The sequence below is a fragment of the Phocoena phocoena genome, chromosome 1 (genome assembly GCF_963924675.1).
Source record: "Phocoena phocoena chromosome 1, mPhoPho1.1, whole genome shotgun sequence".
Taxonomy (NCBI): Eukaryota; Metazoa; Chordata; class Mammalia; order Artiodactyla; family Phocoenidae; genus Phocoena; species Phocoena phocoena.
Window position 1 is genome coordinate 113,096,776 of NC_089219.1, and position 24,256 is coordinate 113,121,031.

Sequence of the window (24,256 nt, forward strand, 5' to 3'; positions counted from 1 at the left end):
AAGGATGGATTGGAGAAGTTCAAGGATGGAGGCTAGTAGACCCAATGTTGTAATATGGATACAAGATGACAGGATACAAGATGGAAAGCTAGTCACATTTTCCTGACCAGCATTTCCCATAATCTCTAAAACATAGCCAGAGTAATGGCCTCAATGACCACAGGCATACCTGGAGGAAGAAGTAGTGACCTCAGGACCATGTCACCCACTCTTTCTAGGACACTACCTCCCTCCAGAGCTGCAGCCCACAGCTGTCTCATAACAGTGGTTGTACCAGGGCACATTGAGAAGATCTAGGGAGCAGGGTTGGGTAGGCCAGATCCTGTTGGAGTGGCATTGGGGTCTTGAGTAGTTCGGAAGTTGGGAAACTTGAGGTTAGGTAGAGGGCTTAGGGTTGGAAATCAGCTGATACAGAGGGTTAGAATTGGTATGGGAGTTAGCTGGTCACAGATCGGGGAGGACAGTGTTGGAGGCAGGGAGTTGAGGTAATTGAAATAGGGGAGGATTGAGAAGAACTGGGGTTAAGAAAACTGAGCTGGTCAAAGGTGGCGGTGTTGGGTACCAGGTGATGGTGGGTATAAGGTAGAGATTGATGCTGGGTAGTGTTGGGCACTGGGTGGTTATGTCAGTCGTTGCCAAAACTACCTCCAGGTTCTGTGATTCCCTAGGAGGACTCAGAGGTCAGCACATAGTCCTACTTAACAGCTATGATTTATTACAGCAAAAGGATATAGAGCAAAATCAGCACAGGGAAAAGGCACGTTGGGCAAAATCTGGAGGAAACCAGGTATAAGTTTCCAAGAGTCCTTTCCCAGCAGAATCACATTAGACACATCTGATTCCTTCAGCAAAAACTTGTGACAACACGTGAAATGTTGCCACCCAGGGAAACTATCAACAGAGTCTCAGTGCCCACGGTTTCTATTGGGGCTGGTCATATAGTCATTATCAGCCTCACATGTAGTAAATTTCCAGACTCTCAGAAGGAAAGCAGGTGTTTAATGTCAACCATGTTGTTTGTATAAATAGTTGAGGCACAGTGACCCACTCTTACCTGTTCTGGGAATGGTGGGAACTCTCCTGAAATCCAAGTTCTGAGACACCAGCTAAAGGGCAACCTTGCAACCAGGCCTTTCTAAGGACAGCAGTCTTAGACTTGCTCTGTTAGCTCTTCTCTGCACAGTTGGATTAGGCAGCAGGTGGTGGTGGTGGGCGTTGGACAGTGGTGGACAGCAGTAGAGGCAGTGTAAGGCAGAACAAAGGAGAACCGTTGAAGAACAGGGAACAGAGGGGACCTCAACCCTGCCTGTGGCCTAGTAGAATTCATCCTCATGCCTGGGCACATGGTCACAGTCACCACCTTACTGCACAGCAGCAGCCCTTCCACTAGCAGCCAGGAGAATATTATTAATAGTATTTTGCAACAAGGGAAGTTCCAAGGGTTCCAAGGCCAAGTAAATTGGATTAAAATGAAGTCTCTTAACTATAGTTTTCCCCAAAGCCTTTAAATGTGTGAATATGTGCATATATTGTAATTATTCAAGAAGTGACTAACTATATAGCATTTTCAAATTTCTTTGGCCAGAGAACATTGGTGCATTTTATGACTAGTTAGTATTCACCAAACTCATTTTGGGAACTGCTGCTCTAGAACTTTTGGTTTTCAAACACAGCAAAGGAGCCCTGCAATCCCACATGTAAATGTGAGGCAGGCCAGTAGAGACCATGCCAGTCTTGTTCACCACTGTGTAGTCTGTATAGTGTGGGCACGTGAAAACACAAAACACATTTTTGAATGACTGAATTAAGGAATGCTTTGCATCTTTATTAAAAAGTAAACTTGCCTTTTCCGCGCTACCCAGACGGGGTCCGTACGGCGTTGTTCTGGATTCCCTTGTAACTTAAAGGGAAACTTTCACAACGTCCAGAGCCCTTGATGTCCTGCAAATGAAGGAGAAGGATGTCCTCAAATTTCTTGCAGCTGGAACCCACTTAGGTGGCACCAACCTTGACTTCCAAATGGAACAGTACATCTACAAAAGGAACAGTGATGGCATCTACATCATAAATCTGAAGAGAACCTGAGAGAAGCTTCTCTTGGCAGCTGGTGCCATTGTTGCCATTGAAAACCCAGCTGATGTCAGTGTCATATCCTCCAGCAAGCTGTGCTGAAGTTTGCTGCTGCCACTGGAGCTACTCCTATTGCTGGCCGCTTCACTCCTGGAGGCTTCACTAACCAGATCCAGGCAGCCTTCCGGGAGCCGAGGCTTCTGGTGGTTACTGATCCCAGGGCTGACCAGTCTCTCACAGAGGCCTTCTACATTAACCTGCCCACCATTACTCTGTGTAACACAGACTCTCCTCTGCGTTATGTGGACATTGCCATCCCATGCAACAGCAAGGGAGCTCACTCAGTGAGTCTGATGTGAAGTTCTGCACATGCGTGGCACCATCTCCCGTGAACACCCATGGGAGGTCATGCCTGATCTCTACTTCTACAGAGTTCCTGAAGAGATTGAAAAGGAAGAGCAGGTGACAGCTGAGAAGACTGTGACCAAGGAGGAATTTCAGGGTGAATGGGCTGCTCCAGCTCCTGAGTTCACTGCTGCTCAACCTGAGGTGGCAGACTGGTCTGAAGGTGTGCAGGTGCTCCCTGTGCCTATTCAGCAGTTCCCTGCTGAAGACCGGAGTGCTCAACCTGCCACTGAAGACTGGTTTGCAGCTCCCACTGCTCAGGCCACTGAATGAGTAGGAACAGCCACTGAATGTTCTTAAGCTGTTCTTCCACAAACTCTTAAAATGGAAAGAGGTTGATGGGAAAATAAGCAGTTTCTAAAAGAGAAATAGTAAACTTGAAAACTAAAAGGAGATAGAATTCAGAGGAGTTTGTGTCATCTCTTAACCATACTATAAGCTCTATTGGGTCAGGGACTGAACAGCTTTGTTCACCATCTTATTCACAGGCCCTGGCACATAATAGGTGCTCAGTAACTGTTGAATAAATGGGTGCGACTCTGTTGTTGTTGTTACTGTTGAATAAATGGGTGTAGCACTGTTGTTGCTGCTGCTTTAAAGATTTTGGATGTAAGGTGAAAATTATTAGCCAAAATAAAGTAGGTGATTACCTGGAGATTTGATTTAGTTATGCTGTCTACTAGTGGATATTGAGAGTTGCATTTAAGTATTTTAAACATTTTTTAGCTCCCACATGATTAGGGTTTTTTAGTTAAATACTTCCAACATACAAATGAATAAATATAGCACACATGGTATAAAAATAATAAAGCAAATACTCATATCTATTATCCATCATTTGAAATAGATCATTACAATTCCTTTGTGTGCCCTGCCCCAATCTTGTCCCTTTACCTCTTCCCTAAGGGTAGCATTATTCTAAATGTGTGCTTATCATTCTCTTGCCTTTCTCTTTCAGTTTTATTACATATATGTGTATTCTCCAGATAATTAGGATTTAAGTTTTTGAGTTTCATATAAATTATATCATTCTGTATATTACAGTTTTCACTCAGCATTAGTTTTTGAGATCCATCTATGTCTTACATGTAACTGCAGTTTATTCTTTTTATTTTTGTATGGCATCTATTGTGTGACCATATCTCCGTTTATCCACTCTTCTATCAGTGGACATTTGGGCTTTTATTATCAGTTTCTGATAATTATCAGTTTCTGATAATTCATATTCTACTACTATGAACATTGTGATACATATTTCCCAGTGTACATGTATATGTGTTTTTCTAAAATAAATACGAAGGAGTAGAATACCTAGGCCATAGACATGTACATTTTCAACTTTACAGATAATGTCAAATTTGTTTTCCAAGATATTTGTATTTATAATTCCATTGACAGTATAGGAAACTTCCCAGTGCTTCACAGCCTCTTTAACATTTGCTGTTGTCTTTTTCATTTTTCTCAATATGATGGTTGTGGATGGTATCTCATTGTGGTGGTTTTAATTTACATTTCCCTGATTTGTCATAAGGGTCGAACTCTTTCCATGGGTTTACTAGCCACTTGTGTTCCCTTTTCTGTGAAATATCTGTTCGTGTCTTCTGCTCATTTTTAAAATCAATTTAAAGGCATTATTTATTCTAGATACTAATCCGTTGTGCAAATATCTTTTCCCAGTTGTGGCTTACCTTTTCACTTTTTTTAAAAAGTGCAGGGATAATGCTGAAAGGAATGACAAGGCTTATCTCCAGCGTCCATAAGGTGAGTCCTGACTGACCTAAGTGCTTTGTGTAAACTGTCTTTAGGTGGATTTCTTTTCTGGATTGATTGTATCCAGAATAAAATGCTCTGGAGAACTTCAGCTGACTAGTTTTGCTCAAAAGAACAGTCACGGGCTTCCCTGGTGGCTCAGTGGTTGAGAGTCCGCCTGCCAATGCAGGGGACGCGGGTTCGTGCCCCAGTCTGGGAAGATCCCACGTGCTGCAGAGTGGCTGGGCCCGTGAGCCATGGCCGCTGAGCCTGAACATCCGGAGCCTGTGCTCCGCAATGGGAGAGGCCACAACAGTGAGAGGCCCGCGTACCGCAAAAAAAAAAAAAAAAAAGAACAGTCACAATTCCATTTCTCTGCCCATACACTTCACTCCCAACTGCCCTCAAAATCCAATAACAGGTCTTAGTAGAATAGTTGCGCTTGGGAATTTACCCTATCATAGGAGAACTGACTTTTTTTTAAGGAGATAAATAAGCTTAAGTGCAGTTGGGTCAGTGATTATCATTATTCTCCATTTGGGTCAATGATTATCATCCTTTCATGAAGTATTTTAAAAAGAATAAGTTGCCGATTTCTTTTTTCTTTTTTTTTTTTGGCGGTACGCGGGCCACCCACTGTTGTGGCCTCTCCCATTGCGGAGCACAGGCTCAGCGGCCATGGCTCACGGGCCCAGCTGCTCCGCGGCGTGTGGGATCTTCCTGGACCAGGGCACGAACCCATGTCCCCTGCATCGGCAGGCGGACTCTCAACCACTGCGCCACCAGGGAAGCCCTAAGTTGCTGATTTCTGATAGTTGATAGTTGATTAAAATAATAAAATCATATGTAAGAAAGACTATTCTGTTGCTTTACTTCATTCTCTCATTTATTTAGCAAATAGTTTTTCAGCACCTTCCTTATGGCAGATACTCAGGATTCTAAGATGACTCATTTCACTAATAATGGTTACTATTTGGGTCTTTTTTATTGTGGTTTTTTAAATTTATTTATTTATTTTTGGCTGCGTTGGGCCTTCGTTGCTGTGCATGGGCTTTCTCTAGTTGCGGCGAGCAGGCGCCACTCTCCTTGGAGGGTGTGGGCTTGTTGCAGAGCACGGGCTCTAGGCACATGGGCTCAGTACTTGTGGCTCACGGGCTCTAGAGCATGGGCTCAGGAGTTGTGGCGCACAGGTTTAGTTGCTCTGCAGCATGTGGGATCTTCCTGGAGCAGGGCTCGAACCCGTGGCGGATACTTAACCACTGTGCCACCAGGGAAGTCCCAGTGGTTACTATTTGTTGGGCATTCATTATGTGCCAGGCACTGTGCTAAGTGCTTTATTTCTCTTAATCTTCATGATCAACCCCTGAGGTAGATAATATTTTTGTTTCACAGATGCAGAAATTTAGAATTAGAAAGGCTAAGTAACTTGCCTGAGGTAACACGCTGTGAAGTTGTCTAACCCAGACCAGATACCAGGTCTGTCTGACTTCATAGCCTGTGGCCTTAACCACTGTGCTGTATTGCATTTTATGGTCCATGTTTTCTTCAGGACCTCGAAGTCCAGTAGTGGGATCATGAATAAATGATTGTTATAGCATGGTGAAGCACCTAACCTGGATTAGTAGGGTCCAGAGGAAATCCTACCAGAGTTATGTCCTAAAGGATGAGAACTGAGCTGGAAGGGCTTAGTCACTTCCATCTGATCATTTAATTACAGATTAGATTTCCTTAAAAAGGAGCCCTTCCTCTTATAGGATTCACCTTTTTTCCAGGGATTCATGACAAACCTATGTACATAAAATAACCCATTTTTATAAAACAATATGAAAAAGCAAAGATCAACAAAGGGATGGATTCTGGCCCCAACTTATTATATTAAAAGGCTACAATTTCTTCTTCCTTTATAGCAGACAAGAAAGACCTGAGTCCAAAGTACAGAGGAATGTCAGTGAGAAGATTTTATGCTTTTTGTAGATTAGTTTAGAGTTACCTTCTTTATTGGCTCGTGAATACCCTTCTTTCAAGAACTGCATGATTTTCATTCTGGAACGGTGCAGAGGCAGTTGTACATGTGGTTGTTTTCCCTGGAGACAAGAGACTAGCTGGGTGATGCCATATATGACACGAAGAAGTAAGGAATCCATTTTGCTAGCTTTTAATTTGCTGCAAAAAACATTTAACTAAAAAGTCAAAGGTTTCTTGTAGAAATAGCACCACCCTGTGGTCCTTGAATATCTTTAATTTTCCACTTGACTGCTACTTTATTTAGAGACATGATGCTTTCTCTCCAGTAGAATTGAGAACATTGTAGGGTGTATTGTTCAGATCCTATGGAGGTAACAGGCCTTGAATTCTCATTGGCTTAACTCAACACATGATATTGTTTGTGTTGTGTGTATATGTTTTGTTTTGCTCTTGATGTTGCTATATTTCCAAAATGGTTTACAGGGAGGGAATTCCTTTTCGGTCCAGTGGTTAAGAATCTGCACTTCCACTGCAGGAGGAACGGGTTCGATCTCTGGTCGGGGAACTAAGATCTCACGTGCTGTGCAGTGCTGCCAAAAAAAATGGTTTACAGGCAAATATGGGAGGGGATAGACATAGGGATGCAGTTTTGTCATCTTGGGATGCCATCTCAGCATGTAGGTTTTAAGGTTGCTACGGCAGGAGAAAAAAGAGAATTTATACCCACTCTTAACTGGCTCTGACTAGAATTGACCCAAGTTATTTCTGTTGATAGCTCATTAGCCAGAACTAATCATGTGACCCCAATCTTTCTGCAAGGGAGGCTGGGAGGTATAGAGTACATGTGATCAGCATTGCTGTCTCTGCATTCGCAGACAATGTTGGAGCAACTATTACTTTACATTAAATATGCAAATTCTGGTTCAGAGGTTTATATGTGCAGTTCACTGAGTTGCAGTGTGCTGCAGTTCACTCTCACTTAGCTAGATGCTTTACGAACTCCCCCATCTCTTCATGTCTCTAAGAAAGCTTTCTTTATTCCAGGGCACAAGTATGAAGTATTTGTGGTGCACTGGGTACTTGGAGAAGGAGATACAAAAATGAATAAAACCTGATCCCTTCTCTTTCCTTTCTCTTTCAAGTGTGTGTGGCCTAAAATGGGAGACAAACTTGTGTGTAAGATAACATGATGCAATAAAAAGGATAAAGATTTTGGAGTCCCACAAACTTGGATTTGAATTCTGATTTCATCACCTACCAACTCTGTGACTTCAGACAAAGTTATTTAACTTCCCTGAACTTTGATTTCCCTCATAATAAAACAGCGTAATATTCTACCTATCTTCTAGGATTCTTGGCTCAAAAATAATGTGTGTATAACTCTGTTGCCTAGCATTTTATAGGTACTCAGTTAACAAATGCCATGAATGTAGTTCAAGGCAGAGTAAAAATGCATGCAATACAAAGAAAGTGCTATCTATAGAGAGGGAAAGATAATTGCTTTTGCCTGGAGGTGTCTGGCAAATCCTCACAGAGGATATGACATTTGAGGTGAGTCTTAAATGATGAGTAAGATTTAAATAGGGAGAGAGGGAAGCTGAAATAGAATGAGCAGAAATATAAAGGCATGAAAGTGAATAACATGTTTTAGCATGGTTGGCTGGCTGGAGTATAGAGTTTATAAAGGAGTAGGACTAGAAAAGTAGGTTGAACTTATAGCAGTGGCCTTAATTATAATGCTAAGGACTTTGAGACTTATTTTGACATTAATAGGGAACCATCCAAACTTTTTGATTAGCTGAATGTTAAACCTATTTGGGAGGACAAGTCTTCTGGACTGTGAAAGATGAAGAGTCAAAGATTTAAAGATACCAGTTAAAAAGTTTTCAGGGAGTCAAAGGTCTTGTTAAATGGTTATAAATGTTATGAGAGGTAGTACAAAAATAATATACATTTTCTGCACTCATGAAGCTGCTTGGTGAGACTAAATATAAATACAGGCAGCTTTCATACTATCTATTGACCTAGCGAGCAGCTCCCTTTCTACAGCCATCTCTCACAACCCTGTTTTCCTCATTCTACTGGATTCATACTCTAATCTTTCTCTTGTAACTGGCATCTTTTCACTTATACACAAGGCCTGTTATCCTTAAACTCAGCTTGGGAGTTCTCCAGTTAGCATTTTCTCAGATTTATCTCCTGAAATCTCATCCTCTTCCCCAAACCTTTCCCGGTTCTGAGGTTTCCACGTGCAGTTCACTGAGTTGCCTGTAGAGTTTATTTTCACTTAGCTGGATGCTTTACTCACTCCCTCATTACATATCCTTAATGAAAGATTCTTTATTTCAGGACACAGCTAGCAAGAAAATTGTTGCAAGGAGTGTAATTATACCTATCAAATAGGGACGTTGCACTAATCCCCTAATAACTGAGGTGACTAGGATTACTAGACAGCTGGGAATTGTACAATACTGGCCACCATTCATCACTGTAGGCAAGAGCATTAAATGAAGTTTCCTGAGTTAGGTTGTTAATGGCTGAGCTATGCTCCTGAACAATCTCTAACGGAATTGTTTCCATATGGGACAGAGCCCAGACATAGCAACACAAGCTGCAACAGATTCAGAGTATGAATAATGTGATTGGACTTAGAGAATTATAAATAATAACAAGGATCTGTTTTACATAAAACTAAAATGCATGATAGTGATATTTTTCCCTGTGGCAGATATGGCTTAAAACCTCAGTGTTGTAGCAAGCGTAAAAAGCCTATTAATTGTAAAACACTAAAATGGTTTCTTTTATAGTTGGACCCTGGACGTTTTTTGCACATAGGGACCCAGGCACCCCAATGCCTTGCTGCTCACCTGGATAACCAGGTTGCAACAGAGAGTCCCAGAGCTATTTCCCGCACCAGTGAGAATGATCCGGTGAGTTGCTAATGTGTATACGGGTTTTTTTCAGGGCTTATAATTTGTATTGCCATCATTTTACACATAAGAAAAACTGAAACTGAAAGAAGCTAAGCAGATTTTTACATATAGTCAGACAGTACCTGAGACAGCATTCTGGAACCCTGATCTTCCCCATCCCTATCTGATACTATGGTAACAGAGCTCAGACAGGTCAGTCCATATCTGTTTTGGTTTAATTCCTACCATTGAACTCACTTTGTGCCAAGGGTTTTGTTGGGTATAGAGTAGGTACCTAGTAAATACTTAACTACTCAATTCCTTAGAAGTTAAATTTAGTAGTTATTACTGATCTTAGTGTATGATGGGTTGGCAGACTTTTCCTGTAGGAATCATATAGTAAATATTTTAGGCATATGAGCCAAAGTGATCTCTGTCACAACTACTTAGCTCTGCCATAAACAAATGGGCCTGGCTGTGTTCCAGTAAAACTTTATTTACAAAAATGGGTAGCCAGCCATAGTTTACCAACCCTGGTATGGAGAACCCTAACAAAATCAACTTACTTGCCTAGGACCACATAGTTTTCCTAATAACCAATCTGGTACTATCTTCTACCTTTCTAAGTGGATTTCCTAGTGTCTGGAGAGGGAACTAACTTGATTTGTTGAGAAGAGCAGTATTTAAAGTGAAGTTTATCGGTAGAAACCAGGATTCCAGCAGTATCCAGTGTTGCATTTTCTATTTCAGGTCCCATTAGGCTAAATGCTGATTTCTCCTTCCTCAGTATTATTGTTGCCTCTTATAAATGAAATTAGTTGTATGGTCTGTGCTTAAATGTGAAGGGAACCAATAGCTTTTCTCTCCCTTTTTGTCCCTACCCCTGCCCTCTGAGTTGCCCCAACTTAACATATGCTGTGCTTGTGGAAGGGAAAAAAATAACTCATTACCCAAAACACCATCTCAGCAGGGTGTGTTTTATTTATGTCTCTAGCGTTCATCTACTTTCACAAGCACAAAATGAAGTAGAATAAGTGAATGAAGTCATTGAATTGCCTTTCAGCTTTTCCCTGTAATTGTAGTCCCTTTATCTGCCAGTTCCTCAGAGGTTTCTATGGCAACAGTGGCATGCAGATGATCTTGTCACGTGATTGGATCATCTCTATGCACAGCACAGAAGAATCCAGATGGCAAGATTTGTCTCTGCTCCTTCCACATCTAGGGTTTATGTTGCCGAGCAACTGGCTTCATCATTCAGGCCAACATCAGCTTTATATATACACTGTGGATTTGGGGACAACAGCGAGCATTTTTTTGTCTAAGAAATGAAAGAATATCTTTTCCAGCTCTGAGAGAGAAGTGTTTCCTCACTACAGTCTAGAAGGCCCTTGACACTTTTTCAAAGTCTTTGTCACTCTATCCATTATACCTGTTTGCATTTTTATTTCCTAGGCCAAGCATGGGGAGCAGCATGAGGGTCAGCACTACAACATATCCTTCCAAGATCTGAAGACTGTATTCTCCCATGGCCTGCCTCCTCGCTTTGTAATGCAGGTGCTCAAAACAGGGGAGGGATTTGGAGGGAGCTTATAACACAAGCTGTTGATAGCAGAGGGGTGGAATTAAATGAATAGAAAACTAAAAGATTTAATTTGAATCTTAAAAACAAATCAGATAAATTGAGCTATTGATTATCTTTTGTGAATAGTGCTGTTGTTATAATTACTTTAAGCAAATGCTTATCTGCAGTTAACCTCTTTAAATCCTTTTTGGAGCCAAGCAAAATATTCTTAAGTAAATAAACAATATTCCACTCTTTTCCTTGTGTTACCCAACAGATTTCTAGAAACTTTAGACTTCAAATAATTGTTAAAAATGAATTTAATATTTGCCTTAGCAAAATATCATGAAAATAGTTTATATGTGTAGAAAAGCAAAAACATAATATATTTTTGAGCCAAATAGAAATGATATTTGGATTAGATGCATCATTCATTGTTCTTCTTCAGTCTCATGGGTTTTCAGAAAATGTAGTTTTGTGGTCATAAATTCAACCCAAAGAATGTAATCTTGGATTGCTTTATAGCCATTGAAAGAATTCATAGTTAACCGCAAACAGAGTTTGTTGGCAAAATTTTTTTTAACACTTTTAATAAACATTTATTTATTTATTTGTTTGTTTATTTGACTGTGCCAGGTCTTAGTTGCGTCATGCAGACTCTTAGTTGTGGCATGCATGCAGGATCTAGTTCTCCGACCAGGGATCGAACCCAGGCCCCCTGCATTGGGAGCATGGAGTCTTACCCACTAGACCACCAGGGAAGTCCCTGGGAAAATTGGTTCTTTTGGATAATTCCTGCTCAATTAGTTTCAGCCTGAGAAATTATTCCTTCTTATTGAAATATCAAACTTGACTGTGCAGGTGATTTTTAGCTTAGAAACCAGAGGATGTCATTTCTTCAATGTGTTTTATTTCAAGAAGTTAGATGAGACACCAGTAAAGGGGCTAATTCTAGGCCATAGACAGCTTGTCATCAAAAATTTTGTTAAGTTTGGAAATAGGACACGGTCAGAAGAAATAATCTTTAAACTGTCCCAAGACATTCATAGTACAATCTCTAACATAGTTCTGAGGGCCTAACTTTAACTATTGCAGGTTGTTTTCAGAATGGTTAACCACCAGTGCTTTGGAAGGAATTACTCATACGTTCTTTCCATAACTTCCATTTATGTAAAGGCCAGCTCCCTCACCATTGTTTGTGTATTTTAGTACTGTCATATTGCCTAATACGGCATTTCTGTTTTAATATCTGTATCATGTTTTTGAAGGTTTCACTTTCCATTAAGTTTGAACTTACCTGTCAAAGTCCTTCTCCAATTCAATTGTTTGGTTAGGATTCCTTTAAAAAATACCAACACTAGCTTAATCCCTATCTGATATACTTGTGAATAGTATTTGTTAGGTACTTATTCTTATCAGTAGACATTATTAAATACTTTATTTGCAAATCATTTTCACACATATCACTGCTTCCCAGATTTTTCCACCAAATTATTCCTGATGGCAAAAAGGGAATGAATTTTGTGTGTCAGTTCTCTGGTGTATCTGTATACTGGTGGTGTCAGGTATGGCCTCATAGCTGTGGGGCAGTTGGTCACACCTGCTCCTGAGCTGGTATGTATATAAGTTCTAGAGAAAAGTCTAGGTGGTTACAGTAATAAGAATTAGCTAAAGGGACTTCCCTGGTGGTCCAGTGGTTAAGAACCTGCCTTCCAATGCGGGGAACTAAGCTCCCACGTGCCATGGGGCAACTAAGCCCACGCGTCACAACTACTGAGCCTCTGCCCCACAACTAGAGAGCCCACGTGCCACAACTACAGAGCCCAAGCACTCTGGAGCCCACGAGCCACAACTAGAGAGAAGCCCGCGTGCCGCAACGAAAGATCCTGCGTGCCGCAACTAAGACTCGATGCAACCAAAAATAAATTAATTAAATTTAATTTAAAAGAAGAATTAGCTAAAAATAAATTTAAAAGAATTAACATTTATTTGATGCTTACCATGTGTCAGATGCTTTGTTAAGCATTTTACACGCTTTTAATATTTATATCAACCTTAAGTAGTTGACATAGTTATGTCTGGATTATTTGTAAATTTCAATTAACTGATGTAATATCTGTGCTTCATTTACAGAAATAATCAAAAGCTGAATGTTACACACTTGGTGCGGGATAATGTGTTTCAACTTTTAGCTAAATTACAGGACTAAATTTTCAAATTCAATACCAACCTCTCCTAACTGACTAAATGAAAAATAGGCAATTTGATGCTATGTTTGCTATGTTGGACTCAGTGTATATTACCAAGAACTGGCTAGAAGTTCCACACCCCACCCTCTCCTTCCTCTTTCCCTATTTTGTTAGGTGAAGACATTCAATGAAGCTTGCCTGATGGTAAGGAGACCAGCCCTAGAGCTTCTGCATTACCTGAAAAACACCAATTTTGCTCATCCAGCTGTACGATACGTTTTCTGTATCCTTTCCTGCTTGCCTGGGCTATGTGAGCCAATGCTTTCCTTCCTCAAATGTGGGAAAAGAAGAAATGCTTTATTTGTTGACAGTTGAAGTGTCCCTTTTGGTGGTGTTTTCTTTTTTTTTTTTTTTTAAATTAAGAAAATACCTTTATTTTTAGCCAGAAGGGGTTAAGTCAGAATTGACACTCCTGTAGTAAGAGTGCATGAAGATTCTAATATTTTGAAAATTGACTAAATTTATTTTCCTCAGGAACTTGTTTCTTTTACTCCTTGCTCTAATTGGAGATTTTTGCAGTCCTAAATTTAAAAGACATAAGTAATCTATTTTAGTGGTACTGTCAAAACAGCTTTTTTTAAAAGAATTAGGTATGAACATATTAAATAGCATATTAACATACTCCAACTTTTGGTGGCTCATCTCTAAAATGACCCAATTCTTCATCTCATGTTGTGTTTCTCCTGTTTTAGTTTATCACTTAAGATGCTTCATTTGCAGTTGAGTAAGAAGAAAGTCCAACTCAAAATGGCTTAGGTAATAAATGATTTTTGCCTAAGGAACAGGAACATCAGGTTTAGGCTCAGGTTTGGTTATTTCAGCAGTTCATTGAGGTCATCAAGAACTCAGATTCCAGGACTTCCCTGGTGGTCCTGTGGGTAAGACTCCGCTCTCCCAGTGAGGGGGACCCGGGCTCAATCCCCGGTCGGGGAACCAGACCCCATAGGCGTGCCAAAACTAAAGACCCTGCGCGCTGCAACCAGGACCGGGCGCAGCCAAAACAAACAAACGAATATTCTTTTAAAAAAGAGAGAACTCAGATTCCTTTAATCTTTCTGCTGTCATCCTCACCATGTTAGGTTTTGTCTCCAGGTTGATTTCTTCATGTTGACAAAATGGTTGCAGCAGCTCCAAACATCTCATCTTCACAGAGCCATGTCCAAAGGCCAGAAAAGTAAACATTCCTTTCTTGCATTCTTTTTTTTTTAAAACAAAGAAAAATTTCGCAGAAGCTTCCATCAGACATCCCTCATTTCATATTGCCCAGAATTACATCACACATCCATTCCTAAATCAATTCCTGGTGAGAAAAATGAAACTACTATTCCTTTCTCTTTTTTTATAAATTTATTATTTTTAAAAATATTTATTGGGCTTCCCTGGTGGCACAGTGGTTGAGAGTCCGCCTGCTGATGCAGGGGACACAGGTTCGTGCCACGGTCCGGGAGGATCCCACATGCCGCGGAGCGGCTGGGCCCGTGAGCCATGGCCTCTGAGCCTGCGCGTCTGGAGCCTGTGCTCCGCAACGGGAGAGGCCACAACAGTGAGAGGCCCGCGTACCGCAAAAAAAAAAAAAAAAAAAAAAAATTTATTTATTTGGCTGTGCCAGGTCCTAGCTGCAGCACACGTGATCTTCTTTGCGGCATGCAAGATCTTCAGTTCTGGCATGCGGGATCTTTTAGTTGCGGCATGCAGGATCTAGTTCCCCAACCAGGGATGGAACCCGGGCCCCCACATTGGGAGCGTGGAGTCCCAACCACTGGAAGGTGGTGTTTTCTTTAACAGCAAGTGCTTTAGATGGCGAGAAGGGAACAGGAAAAACTCTCAGTCTTTGCCATAGTATTCATTTCTGTGCAAAACAGGATTGGCTGATACTGCATATTCCAGATGGTAAGAACTTCCCTCACTATGTTGGGGTTAGTTATTCTGTTACTGCGGTAACATTGTGGCTTCAATTTTCTGACAGGGCTCTGACAACTAAGGAAGAGGTCTTTGCTCCAGGTACGGGCTGGTCTGAGTTAGTTTTGGAACCTTTTGATAATTAGAATGAAGTATTTTTTGGCACAGCAATCCTCACTTTGATAGCTAATGCCCAAGAGCATAAACTCCCACCTTAGTGTTCACCACAAGCTTTATTGCCATCAGCCAACAACTTTGAGTACCCATAGACCTTTGACATGGTACTGTTTGTCAGCATTCTAGGTTGTCAGCATGGATCTTAAAAACTTAAACTCTCATACTTCTCATATATCCCTCCTTGTTTTGTTCAGTGTTGTTTGCATCCACATTTTCTGTCTTTAAAAACTGCCAGGAAGCTGAGGTGACCTTTAATCCATTTATTTGTGTATTGTGTGTAATGATAATATTTAAGATGGACCAGACCAAAAAGTAAACCTCTGAAGCAAGAAGGCTTTAAGAAATATATATGGGAAACTAAAGTCATCTCCCATAACTTAAAGAAGCATAGAGTATTCTGAGTTGAATACAGTCAGTTCCTGCCTAGTTTGTTTTCTTTTGCCTTTTGATTAGCTCATCTTTGGGTGAAAAACTGCCGGGATCTTCTGCAGTCCACCTACAACAAACAGCGCTTTGATCAACCTTTAGAGGCTTCAACCTGGCTGAAGAATTTCAAAACTGCAAATGAGCATTTCTTGAGTCAGGTGACTAGACTCCCAGAAGTTTGGTGCTGGACAATCTTTTAAGATTTTTATCTTCTTTGTGCCCTGAGTACCAGTAGACTATGGAGAACTAATATTGTAGTTGGGATAACTATACCATTTTGTATTTCTTTCATACATTTTATTCACAGTGAGTTCGCACGCTGAAACTCATTTATCCATGTAAAATAAAGAGGCAGCAGTAAGCTGGTCGCATCTGGTGGGTAGCAAAGTGAAGTCCAGATTGCTTCATTGACTTTTCCAAGGTGACAGCCTAAAATCCTCTAACACACATTTCAACTACATAATTTTCTCCAGATTAGATCTCTTAGGTACCAGAAACATATTCGTAAAATTATTCTCTAGTGATGCTTGGATACAGTCTCTAGGCCAGGGATTTTCAACTCTGGATATAAGTCAGAATCACCTAGGAGCTTGTTAAAAATTGCAGGTGCCAAGGCTTCATCCTGGGCCTTTTTAGTCAGAATCCCTTACTTTTTTGTGTGTGTTTTTTTAAGCTGCAGGCAGAAATGGGCTAGAAAGCATTCACTTCCCTGCTGAGCTCTCTTACAAGGCTTGAAAAATAGATGAAAATAGACTCCTAATAACCTTAGCCTCCTACCCTACCTTCTTAGCTAGGGATGGGTTCATCCTTAGGCTAAGTGGCCTTTTTTGGTCTTTGTTTTATTTTTAGATAAAAGTTCAAGAGAAGTATGTCTGGAATAAGCGAGAAAGCACTGAGAAAGGCAGTCCTCTGGGAGAAGTAGTTGAACAGGTATAAAAAAAGACACTGAACATGTACTATATCTGACCAGAGACAGCCTCTTGTAGGACTGCAAGCCACTGTCTGTCTTTCCCTACAGGGCATAATGCGGGTGAGGAATGCCACAGATGCAGTTGGGATTGTGCTCAAAGAGCTAAAGAGGCAAAGTTCTTCGGGTATTTTTCGCCTCCTGGTGGCAGTGGATGGAGTCAATGCTCTCTGGGGAAGGACCACACTGAAAAGAGAAGATAAAAGCCCGGTAGGAAAACTGAGTTTCTCTATTTTGGTTTCTCTGATTTCAGAACCCATCATATACGTAGGCTGGGACATAGCCTTCCAGACCATGCAGTATATTTTCTTGCCTTGGAATATTTGAAATAAGATGTATAGTGAAAATAGTATCAGAAGGAGATGATGCCACATTCCATCATCCACTGAATACCAAGAGCATGACAACAAAAGCTGTGGTTTCTTTGTCAATTTTCTTCTTTCTATTCTCTTTTCAAAATGATGTTCTCTGGTCTAAGCAGAGACGATCAGAAGCATCAAGGAAGGGGGTGGGTTGGGGTAGTAGGTATTTTCTCCCTTGGTAACTCTTTTTTAATCTCCAGAAGCATGGCAGTTTGAGGAGCAGTGGCCATGTAGCTTATTCCAGAGGTACCTTCAGGTACTATGGTTACGTAATAGTTGAGGATTTTTTTTTTTCTTTTTTTTTCTTGGCCTCACAGCACAGCTTGTGGTATCTTAGTTCCCTGACCAGGAATTGAACCCAGGCCCTCGACAGTGAGAGTGCAGAGTCCTGACCAATGGACCTCCAGAGATTTCCCAGCTGAGGATTTTCTAGTTGTTGTCAGTGCAGATATCTCAGGGGAGCATCCGGGCAGAGCAAGTAATGTTCTCTTCTCTCCCTCTTTTCTCCCTTTCTCCTCCCTCTCACCTCTGTCTCACACATTGACCGATGTGCAGATTGCCCCAGAAGAACTAGCATTTATTTACAACCTGAGGAAAATGGTGAAAAATGATTGGGTGAGTGCATATGATACCTAACAGATTTCAGAAAGAAATGTTATTTTCGTTTTAAAGATGTTCAACTGCCTCATTGCTAATACCTACCGGTCTCTAATTTTATGGACAGAAAGTTCTTATCTCTTATTTAATTCTCATAACTGTACCAAGTTTTAAATCTATATATTTGTTTTCTTATCTTTCCACTTGACTGGAGTACACTTATTCAAAACCATTTTTTTGAAATATTGGCATAATTTCACTTTGCTGCAATTGTTCAAGGTGTTTTTATTTCTTATCAACTTTGGAAAGGATTTTGATAAATTTAAGATCATGTAGCAATTTATTGTCAGAGTCAAACTGAGAATTAATAATCAAATTAGTTGCCATTTAACTGTGCTAGATCACACTGCCATACCACCAAGTATGGCAAAAAAAAACACTGCAGGTGATTAAAATGCATTTTTCTGTCTTTTTCAAATTCAGCTTTTTCTCCTTTCTTTCAGCAAGGAGGCGCCATTGTGTTGACTGTGAGCCAGACTGGGTCTCTCTTTAAGCCCCGGAAAGCCTATCTGCCCCAGGAGTTGCTGGGAAAGGTCAAATCACTGGAAAATTTGTTTACCCTTAGATAGTCATTCTGTCTAAATATACATACATATATATATTTTTTTTTTTGGACATAATTTCAGACTTGGAGAAAAATGGTATTCCTCTGTGACTTCAGCTAGATTTCTAAAATGTTAACACTTTACCATGTTTGCTTTACTCTTTCTCTCCGTCTGTTTTTTTTCCCTGAATAATGTGACAGTAACCTGAGATATGATACCCTCTTTTATCTCTAAATAATGCATATTTCCTAAAATCAAAGATATTCTAGGGCTTCCCTGGTGGCGCAGTGGTTGGGAGTCCGCCTGCTGTTGCAGGGGACATGGGTTCGTGCCCTGGTCCAGGAGGATCCCACATGGCGCGGAGCGGCTGGTCCTGTTAGCCATGGCCGCTGAGCCTGCACATCCGGAGCCTGTGCTCCGCAATGGGAGAGGCCACAGCAGTGAGAAGCCCGCACTGCAAAAAAAAGATATTCTAATGTATAACCACAGCACAATTTTCAAAATCAGAAAGTTAACATTGACTGTTACCTAATCTATAGAATATATTCTGATTTTGCCAGTTATCCCAGTGTCATTTACAGGAAAAGAAAGTCCTGGATAATGCACCGCACTCAACTGTCAAGTGCCTTTAGTCCCCTTTAATCTGAGACAGATCCTCAGTCTTTGTCTTTTATAACCTTAATATTTATATCTCTGTTTTTGAAGAGTACATGCTAGTTATCTTATGGGGTTGTCTGTTTTTTCCTGACTATATGTGATGTTAGAAGTTCTATTGTGTCTTCTCAGTGCATAATATCAGAAAGCACATGGAACTTATTTCTCCTGTTACTGGCAATATATACTTTGAACACTTAGTTAAGGTGCTCTCCACCTGATTTCTCCTCAGTAAAGTTACTCTTTTCCTTTTGTAATGAATAAGTATCTTGTGGAGATATACTTTGAGACTAGGTAAATATCCTTTTACTTCTCAAACTTCCCCTTACTAGTTTTAGTTTCCATCGGTGATTCTTCCCTAAATCAATTATCATGATAATTGCAAGATGGATATTTTCTAGCTCCACCATTACTTCTAAATGTATCAGTTGGCCCTCTCTTACATTTAAGAATTTTCCTTTCTCCCTTATGTATTTGTTTCAATATAGACATGTGGATTCTTATTTAATGGGTTTAGAACCCATTAAATAATTACTATCATTATTTAGTTTGCTGCTTAAGATATCCCAGGTTTGGCCAGTAGGAGCCCTTCAAGCTGGCTTCTATGTCCTTTTAACATGTCCTCATCATTTTTCTCCCTACCTTTCCTCCTCTGTCCCCATCATTTCTAAGCACTTCTTTACTTTTGACACAAGAATATGTTCCAGGGCTTCCCTGGTGGCACAGTGGTTAAGAATCCGCCTGCCAATACAGGGGACACGGGTTCGAGCCCTGCTCCGGGAAGATCCCACATGCCACGGAGCAACTAAGCCCGTGCGCCACAACTACTGAGCCTGTGCTCTAGAGCCTGTGCTCCGCAACAAGAGAAGCCACCGCAGTGAGAAGCCCGCACACCGCAACGAAGAACAGCCCCCGCTCACCACAACTAGAGAAAGTCCGCGCGCAGCAACAAAGACCCAACGCTGCCAAAAATAAATAGATAAATTTATTTTAAAAAAAAAGGAATATGTTCCAGACTCATCTTGTACTTTCCATGCCCCAGCCCTAAAATCAGCCATTTCTTCAAGGAGCTTTGGTTCGTTTTAGAGGAGAATGGTATTTAGAAACCAAGACCTGAGTGCTAGGTATACTTATTGCTACTGGGATGTGGGTGTCACTTCTTCTAGGCCCTCCAGCAGAGTTAGTAAGTAGATATATGCACTATTCATATATACAAACATACATGTATATGTGCTATATGCATATATGTGTTTATATATACACATCCACACACATCTGTATCTGTCTCTCTATATTAAAAAACCATAAATCTGATAGCTCTAGTTCCAGGCTAGCATCCCAGCATTCATTGTATCCTTCGCCCTTTCCATATTTGTAACCCTCTTCTCCAACGATAATCTCTCATTCACAGTGTATTTACATATTAGCTCAATCTTAGATTATAGTAAAAGTAGTTTCAGAATTGCTAACCCTTGCCTCTATACAAATAAGCTGTGAACTAGAGGGCAAATTTTTTTTTTTTTTTACTTCTGTCTTATTTAGGCTCAATATCTTTTAGAGCAGTTTTAATCTTTAGCCTTAGGGTCTTTCGTTCAAATATTCTGTTCAGAAGTTAGTTTGGGTTAGTTTCTCTCCTCCCTTCAGTGTTATGTTTGAACTTTGAAATACAATTTGATTCATTTGTTTTAGTTTATATAGGATCTTTTCCCCCATCCTTGTCATTTTGTTTAATTTTTTTGAGTATATGAACTATCAAAACTGTTGACTATTGAAGTTAGAACTGTAAAAAAAATTTAAACACGTATATGATTATGTGTGTACACTCAGATAAGTGGCATTTACCCCCCCCCCGCCCCCGCTGCCCCTTGCCTCAAGCGTTATCTCTTTTTTAAGTATATTTGTGGCCATGTAGAGCAAGGGTAGCCAGCCCCAGAGAAAGTGGAGTAGAGGAGAATAGAACAAAATCTCAAAGACCTTATCCTCAAAGTGTTTAAATAAACACTGATTTGTCACTTAACGAATACTGATCTTTATCCTTTTTCTTCTCCAGGAAGGATTTGACGCCCTGGATCCCTTTATTCCCATCCTGGTTTCCAACTATAACCCAAAGGAATTTGAAAGTTGTATTCACTATTATTTGGAGAACAATTGGCTTCAGCATGAGAAAGGTCAGTTGCTTAGCTTTTTCCTCTCACAGAAGAATCCCACTGAGTCAGAGCCTTGATCTCTTCTTCCCTCAGCAGCAGCCTGTAATTTGTACTTCATCTTTTTTCCCTTTATCTTGACTTCTTTCTGGCTAATTAGATGGTACAGAAGGTGTGGGGTTGCTTAAAGTTCGATTTACAAGAGACATTATATCTCTCCCTAAAATTCTCACGTTAGTCTAGAATAAGATGCTCATGCTAACAGAGGACGGGAGACCGAACCCAGGTGATTGGGTTGCTGCCACACACTCACTGTCACATTTATTCATCGTTCAACACACTGGCATTGAGAGGCTCATATGCTAGGGCACCCCCAGAACAACTGATGCTGTGTGAGAGGCTACTGCAGCACCAAACCAAATCCTTGCTATACCTGTCCTAGTACTTGTAGATGAAAGTGTTCCAGCTGCTCATTTAACCCTTGCCCTCAGTTCTGGGTGGGTGTGGGTCTGTTGGGGGGCAGGGTGTAGAGGAAAAATAAAGGTGGTTCTGTTACTAGGTAATAGAGAATTAGTTGCAGTAGGAATAGGGGGAAGAGTATAAAGCAGCTGCAGCATGATGAGTTAGGAGACACAATGGAGAGATTTCTAAAAGGGGCTTGAGAGATTTGACAGTCCTTAAAGTCCAGAGGATAGTCTTGAAACAGAGGGAGAGATAGATGCTGGTTGGAGGAATAGAGACAGAAAAGGAAATTATGCATAGAAAAAATAATGCTGGTTGGAGGAATAGAGACAGAAAAGGAAATTATGCATAGAAAAAATAATACTGGCGGATGGAATAAAGGGCCTAGAAGTGAGGTTTAGGGAGTGCTAATTGTATCAGAACATAGTCTGGATAACGTAGCCTTTGACTACAGAATTTGCTAAGTAACACAATGCTACAGGAGAAAACTGCCAGTTTTCTGTGTTTGGCTCCATTTTAGCTCATACAGAAGAAGGGAAAAAGGAGTTGCTGTTCCTAAGTAATAGGAATCCTGGGCAGCTGGAGCGGCTCTGTGCCTACCTCTAAGCCATGGTCACAAGGTACGTGGAAGACAATGGACCTTTCTTCTAATGGACCCAACCAGATGGGGGAGTCCTGCAGTACACAAGAAGAGCAGCCAAGCACGTGCACTTATGGGATTGGACAGGACTGCAGTCAGCTCCCAACCTTCGTTGCAGTGGGTTCCTTGTGATGTGACTGTGGTGGCAATAAGATGTCCTGAAACGAACATCAGTTTATTAGTTGTGGTTTTCACATTTTAAATAATCATGTAGCTTTTCCTAAAAAATTAAATTAAGTATCTTTCTTAAAGTGTTGTGTTATATTTATAAGATGGAAAGAGCCTTCAGATTGGCCAAATTGAATTTCTTTGGCATTCTGCTTGTTGAGACTAAATTCTACAGAAATTTTCCAGACTTTATTCAATTTAGGAGATTGAGACTCAATCTCCTCCTGAACTTCTCCCTCCCAGACCATTCACTTCCTATTTACTCTTTTATCAATGGTCCCTGAGAACTTTCCTCAAACTCCAGCTGAGTCTGGCAACTTTGTATAGTACAGCCCCTTTCTACAGGTTCCTGAAAGAAGTTCTAAATCCCTACAGCATACATTGTATGTAGTGAATTAACATCTTTAATCCATGTAGAATAGTACTATCTGTGTACCATCTTTCTGAGATTTGAGAAAACACTGACTCATCAATTTCAGAAGAGTCTGATTCTCTCACCATGCCCAGGTTGTTGGTTCCAAAGAGTGAGAAGTTTGATTCCCAGATCTGCTGCTTATTAGCTAACTGTCTGAGCCTATTTCCTTCTCTAATTTTACCTTATCTCTGTTTTACATTATGTAAAGGTAATAATAATGCCAAACTTTCAGGGATTTTGTGAGAATTAAATCACATAATAAATGTCAGGTGCCTCACACATAGTAGGCCCCCATTAAATGATAGGTAGCTACTATTTATAACTTGGATTTTATTAATGCTTTATTTGAACAATTACTATGAGAAGAGAGTCTGAATGTATATCAGCATTTTTCACTAGAGAGCCAGCTGCCCCTACCCTATCCTCCTCAAGGATTCCCTGTCAAAAATAAAACCTCCATCCCTGACCCAATCCCCAGACACTTTAGCTAACTGATGTTCTAGCATCAGACTCAAAGATAACAGCCTTATAGAGACTGCGTAACCAGCTCCCACAGTTGGAAAGTGTGAACCCATTTAACAGATCCCTTTTAATACAGTTCTGCTTCTCTGACTGAACCCTGACTGATACACCTCCCAATACAGATAGTCAAGCCTTGAGATCTGTCTTTTCAGTAGCTCAGACTCACTGCCTCCTCTCCATCCTTACTACCACTGCCTTTCATAACCCCATCGCTTCTTGTTTGAGTTACTATAATCATTTGCTAATTTGTTTCTCTGCCAACTACCCTTGGTTCCTCCCTCCAGTCTTTCACTGGACTGCCTGAGTGAGCTCTCTAAACACAGCACATCATGCAATTCCCTTAATGTCATTCAGTGGCTTCACTATGCCTTTATTTTTGCCATGTATGGGTTACAAAGTTCAAACCATACAAAAACATTTCATGGAAAATCAGGCTCGTTTTCTCTCAGCTCCCTTTTCTAGAGGCAATCAAATTATAGAGACAAAATTCTAAAATAATACACGTTTTTTTAAACACAATAGTGTACTTACTCTTCTATACCTTGGTGTTTCCAGGTATCTTGGAAATTGTACCTGCCAGGAGTTTTTCTTATAAATCGAGTGCCTGCTCTAAGGAATTTAAAAAGAAAAGGAAATAGCACACAGAACCTCCAAGAGGGACACTGTCACAAGCTCAGCAGCCACAGACAACATCCTGACCACAACAGGGGAGGGTCTGCTGTGATAAGGTCACCAGTGCTACTATGAACATTGACATTGCAGCCTATACTAATGATAATGGCAGCTAGCCCCCAGAAATTGCAGTGCTGCTGCCTCCCAAAAAAAGCAAGATGCCACTGCTCTTACCCTTACCAGATACTTACTGGACAGGACCTGAATCTGATTGACAAGCCTGATCCTTAACTGTAAATGAGGCTAGGAAATTGGCTTCCATCTTTGGAAGGCCAAGCTCATAATCAATATGCCTTCTTCTCTTTCATGAATGTGGAATAGTAAGCTGTATGACTATACTATCATTTATGTACAAAATCCTTACTGAAGAATTGCCTCATTACTTTTGCAATTTGCTAAATATGGATTCTTAATTTTTTTCCAAATACTCTATCATGATAATCTACCCTATCCAGTCCCCTTTTTTTCTTAAGATCCTTCTACTGCAGACCCGATCCTCATGCCCCAATTTTTTTTTGTCTCTATGCTAAGCCTGCTGCACAGCTGGTCTCTTGGGGCTTTTCTTCATCACTCAGGTGGACTGAATTCAGAATGAAAAGTAAGAAGCAAAACTCTTTCTTTTCAGATGACATATT

General features: G+C 40.6%; 1 protein-coding gene and 1 pseudogene across 1 annotated transcript in view; both read left to right on the plus strand.

Moving 5' to 3' along the window:
* The window catches only part of DAP3 (death associated protein 3), a 29,086-nt gene extending 6,995 nt beyond the window's left edge, over positions 1-22,091 (plus strand). The window contains exons 2-13 of the mRNA XM_065885823.1: positions 4,190-4,236; positions 8,997-9,119; positions 10,554-10,655; positions 13,026-13,134; positions 14,709-14,801; positions 15,441-15,571; positions 16,263-16,343; positions 16,432-16,590; positions 17,298-17,357; positions 17,843-17,932; positions 20,649-20,766; positions 21,725-22,091. Coding sequence (XP_065741895.1) covers positions 4,195-4,236; positions 8,997-9,119; positions 10,554-10,655; positions 13,026-13,134; positions 14,709-14,801; positions 15,441-15,571; positions 16,263-16,343; positions 16,432-16,590; positions 17,298-17,357; positions 17,843-17,932; positions 20,649-20,766; positions 21,725-21,810 — 1,194 coding nt within the window. The 5' untranslated portion in view covers positions 4,190-4,194 and the 3' untranslated portion in view covers positions 21,811-22,091. The remainder of the gene's footprint in view (positions 1-4,189; positions 4,237-8,996; positions 9,120-10,553; positions 10,656-13,025; positions 13,135-14,708; positions 14,802-15,440; positions 15,572-16,262; positions 16,344-16,431; positions 16,591-17,297; positions 17,358-17,842; positions 17,933-20,648; positions 20,767-21,724) is intronic.
* On the plus strand, positions 430-2,775 carry LOC136138166 (small ribosomal subunit protein uS2 pseudogene; annotated as a pseudogene).
* Positions 22,092-24,256: the final 2,165 nt, after the last annotated feature.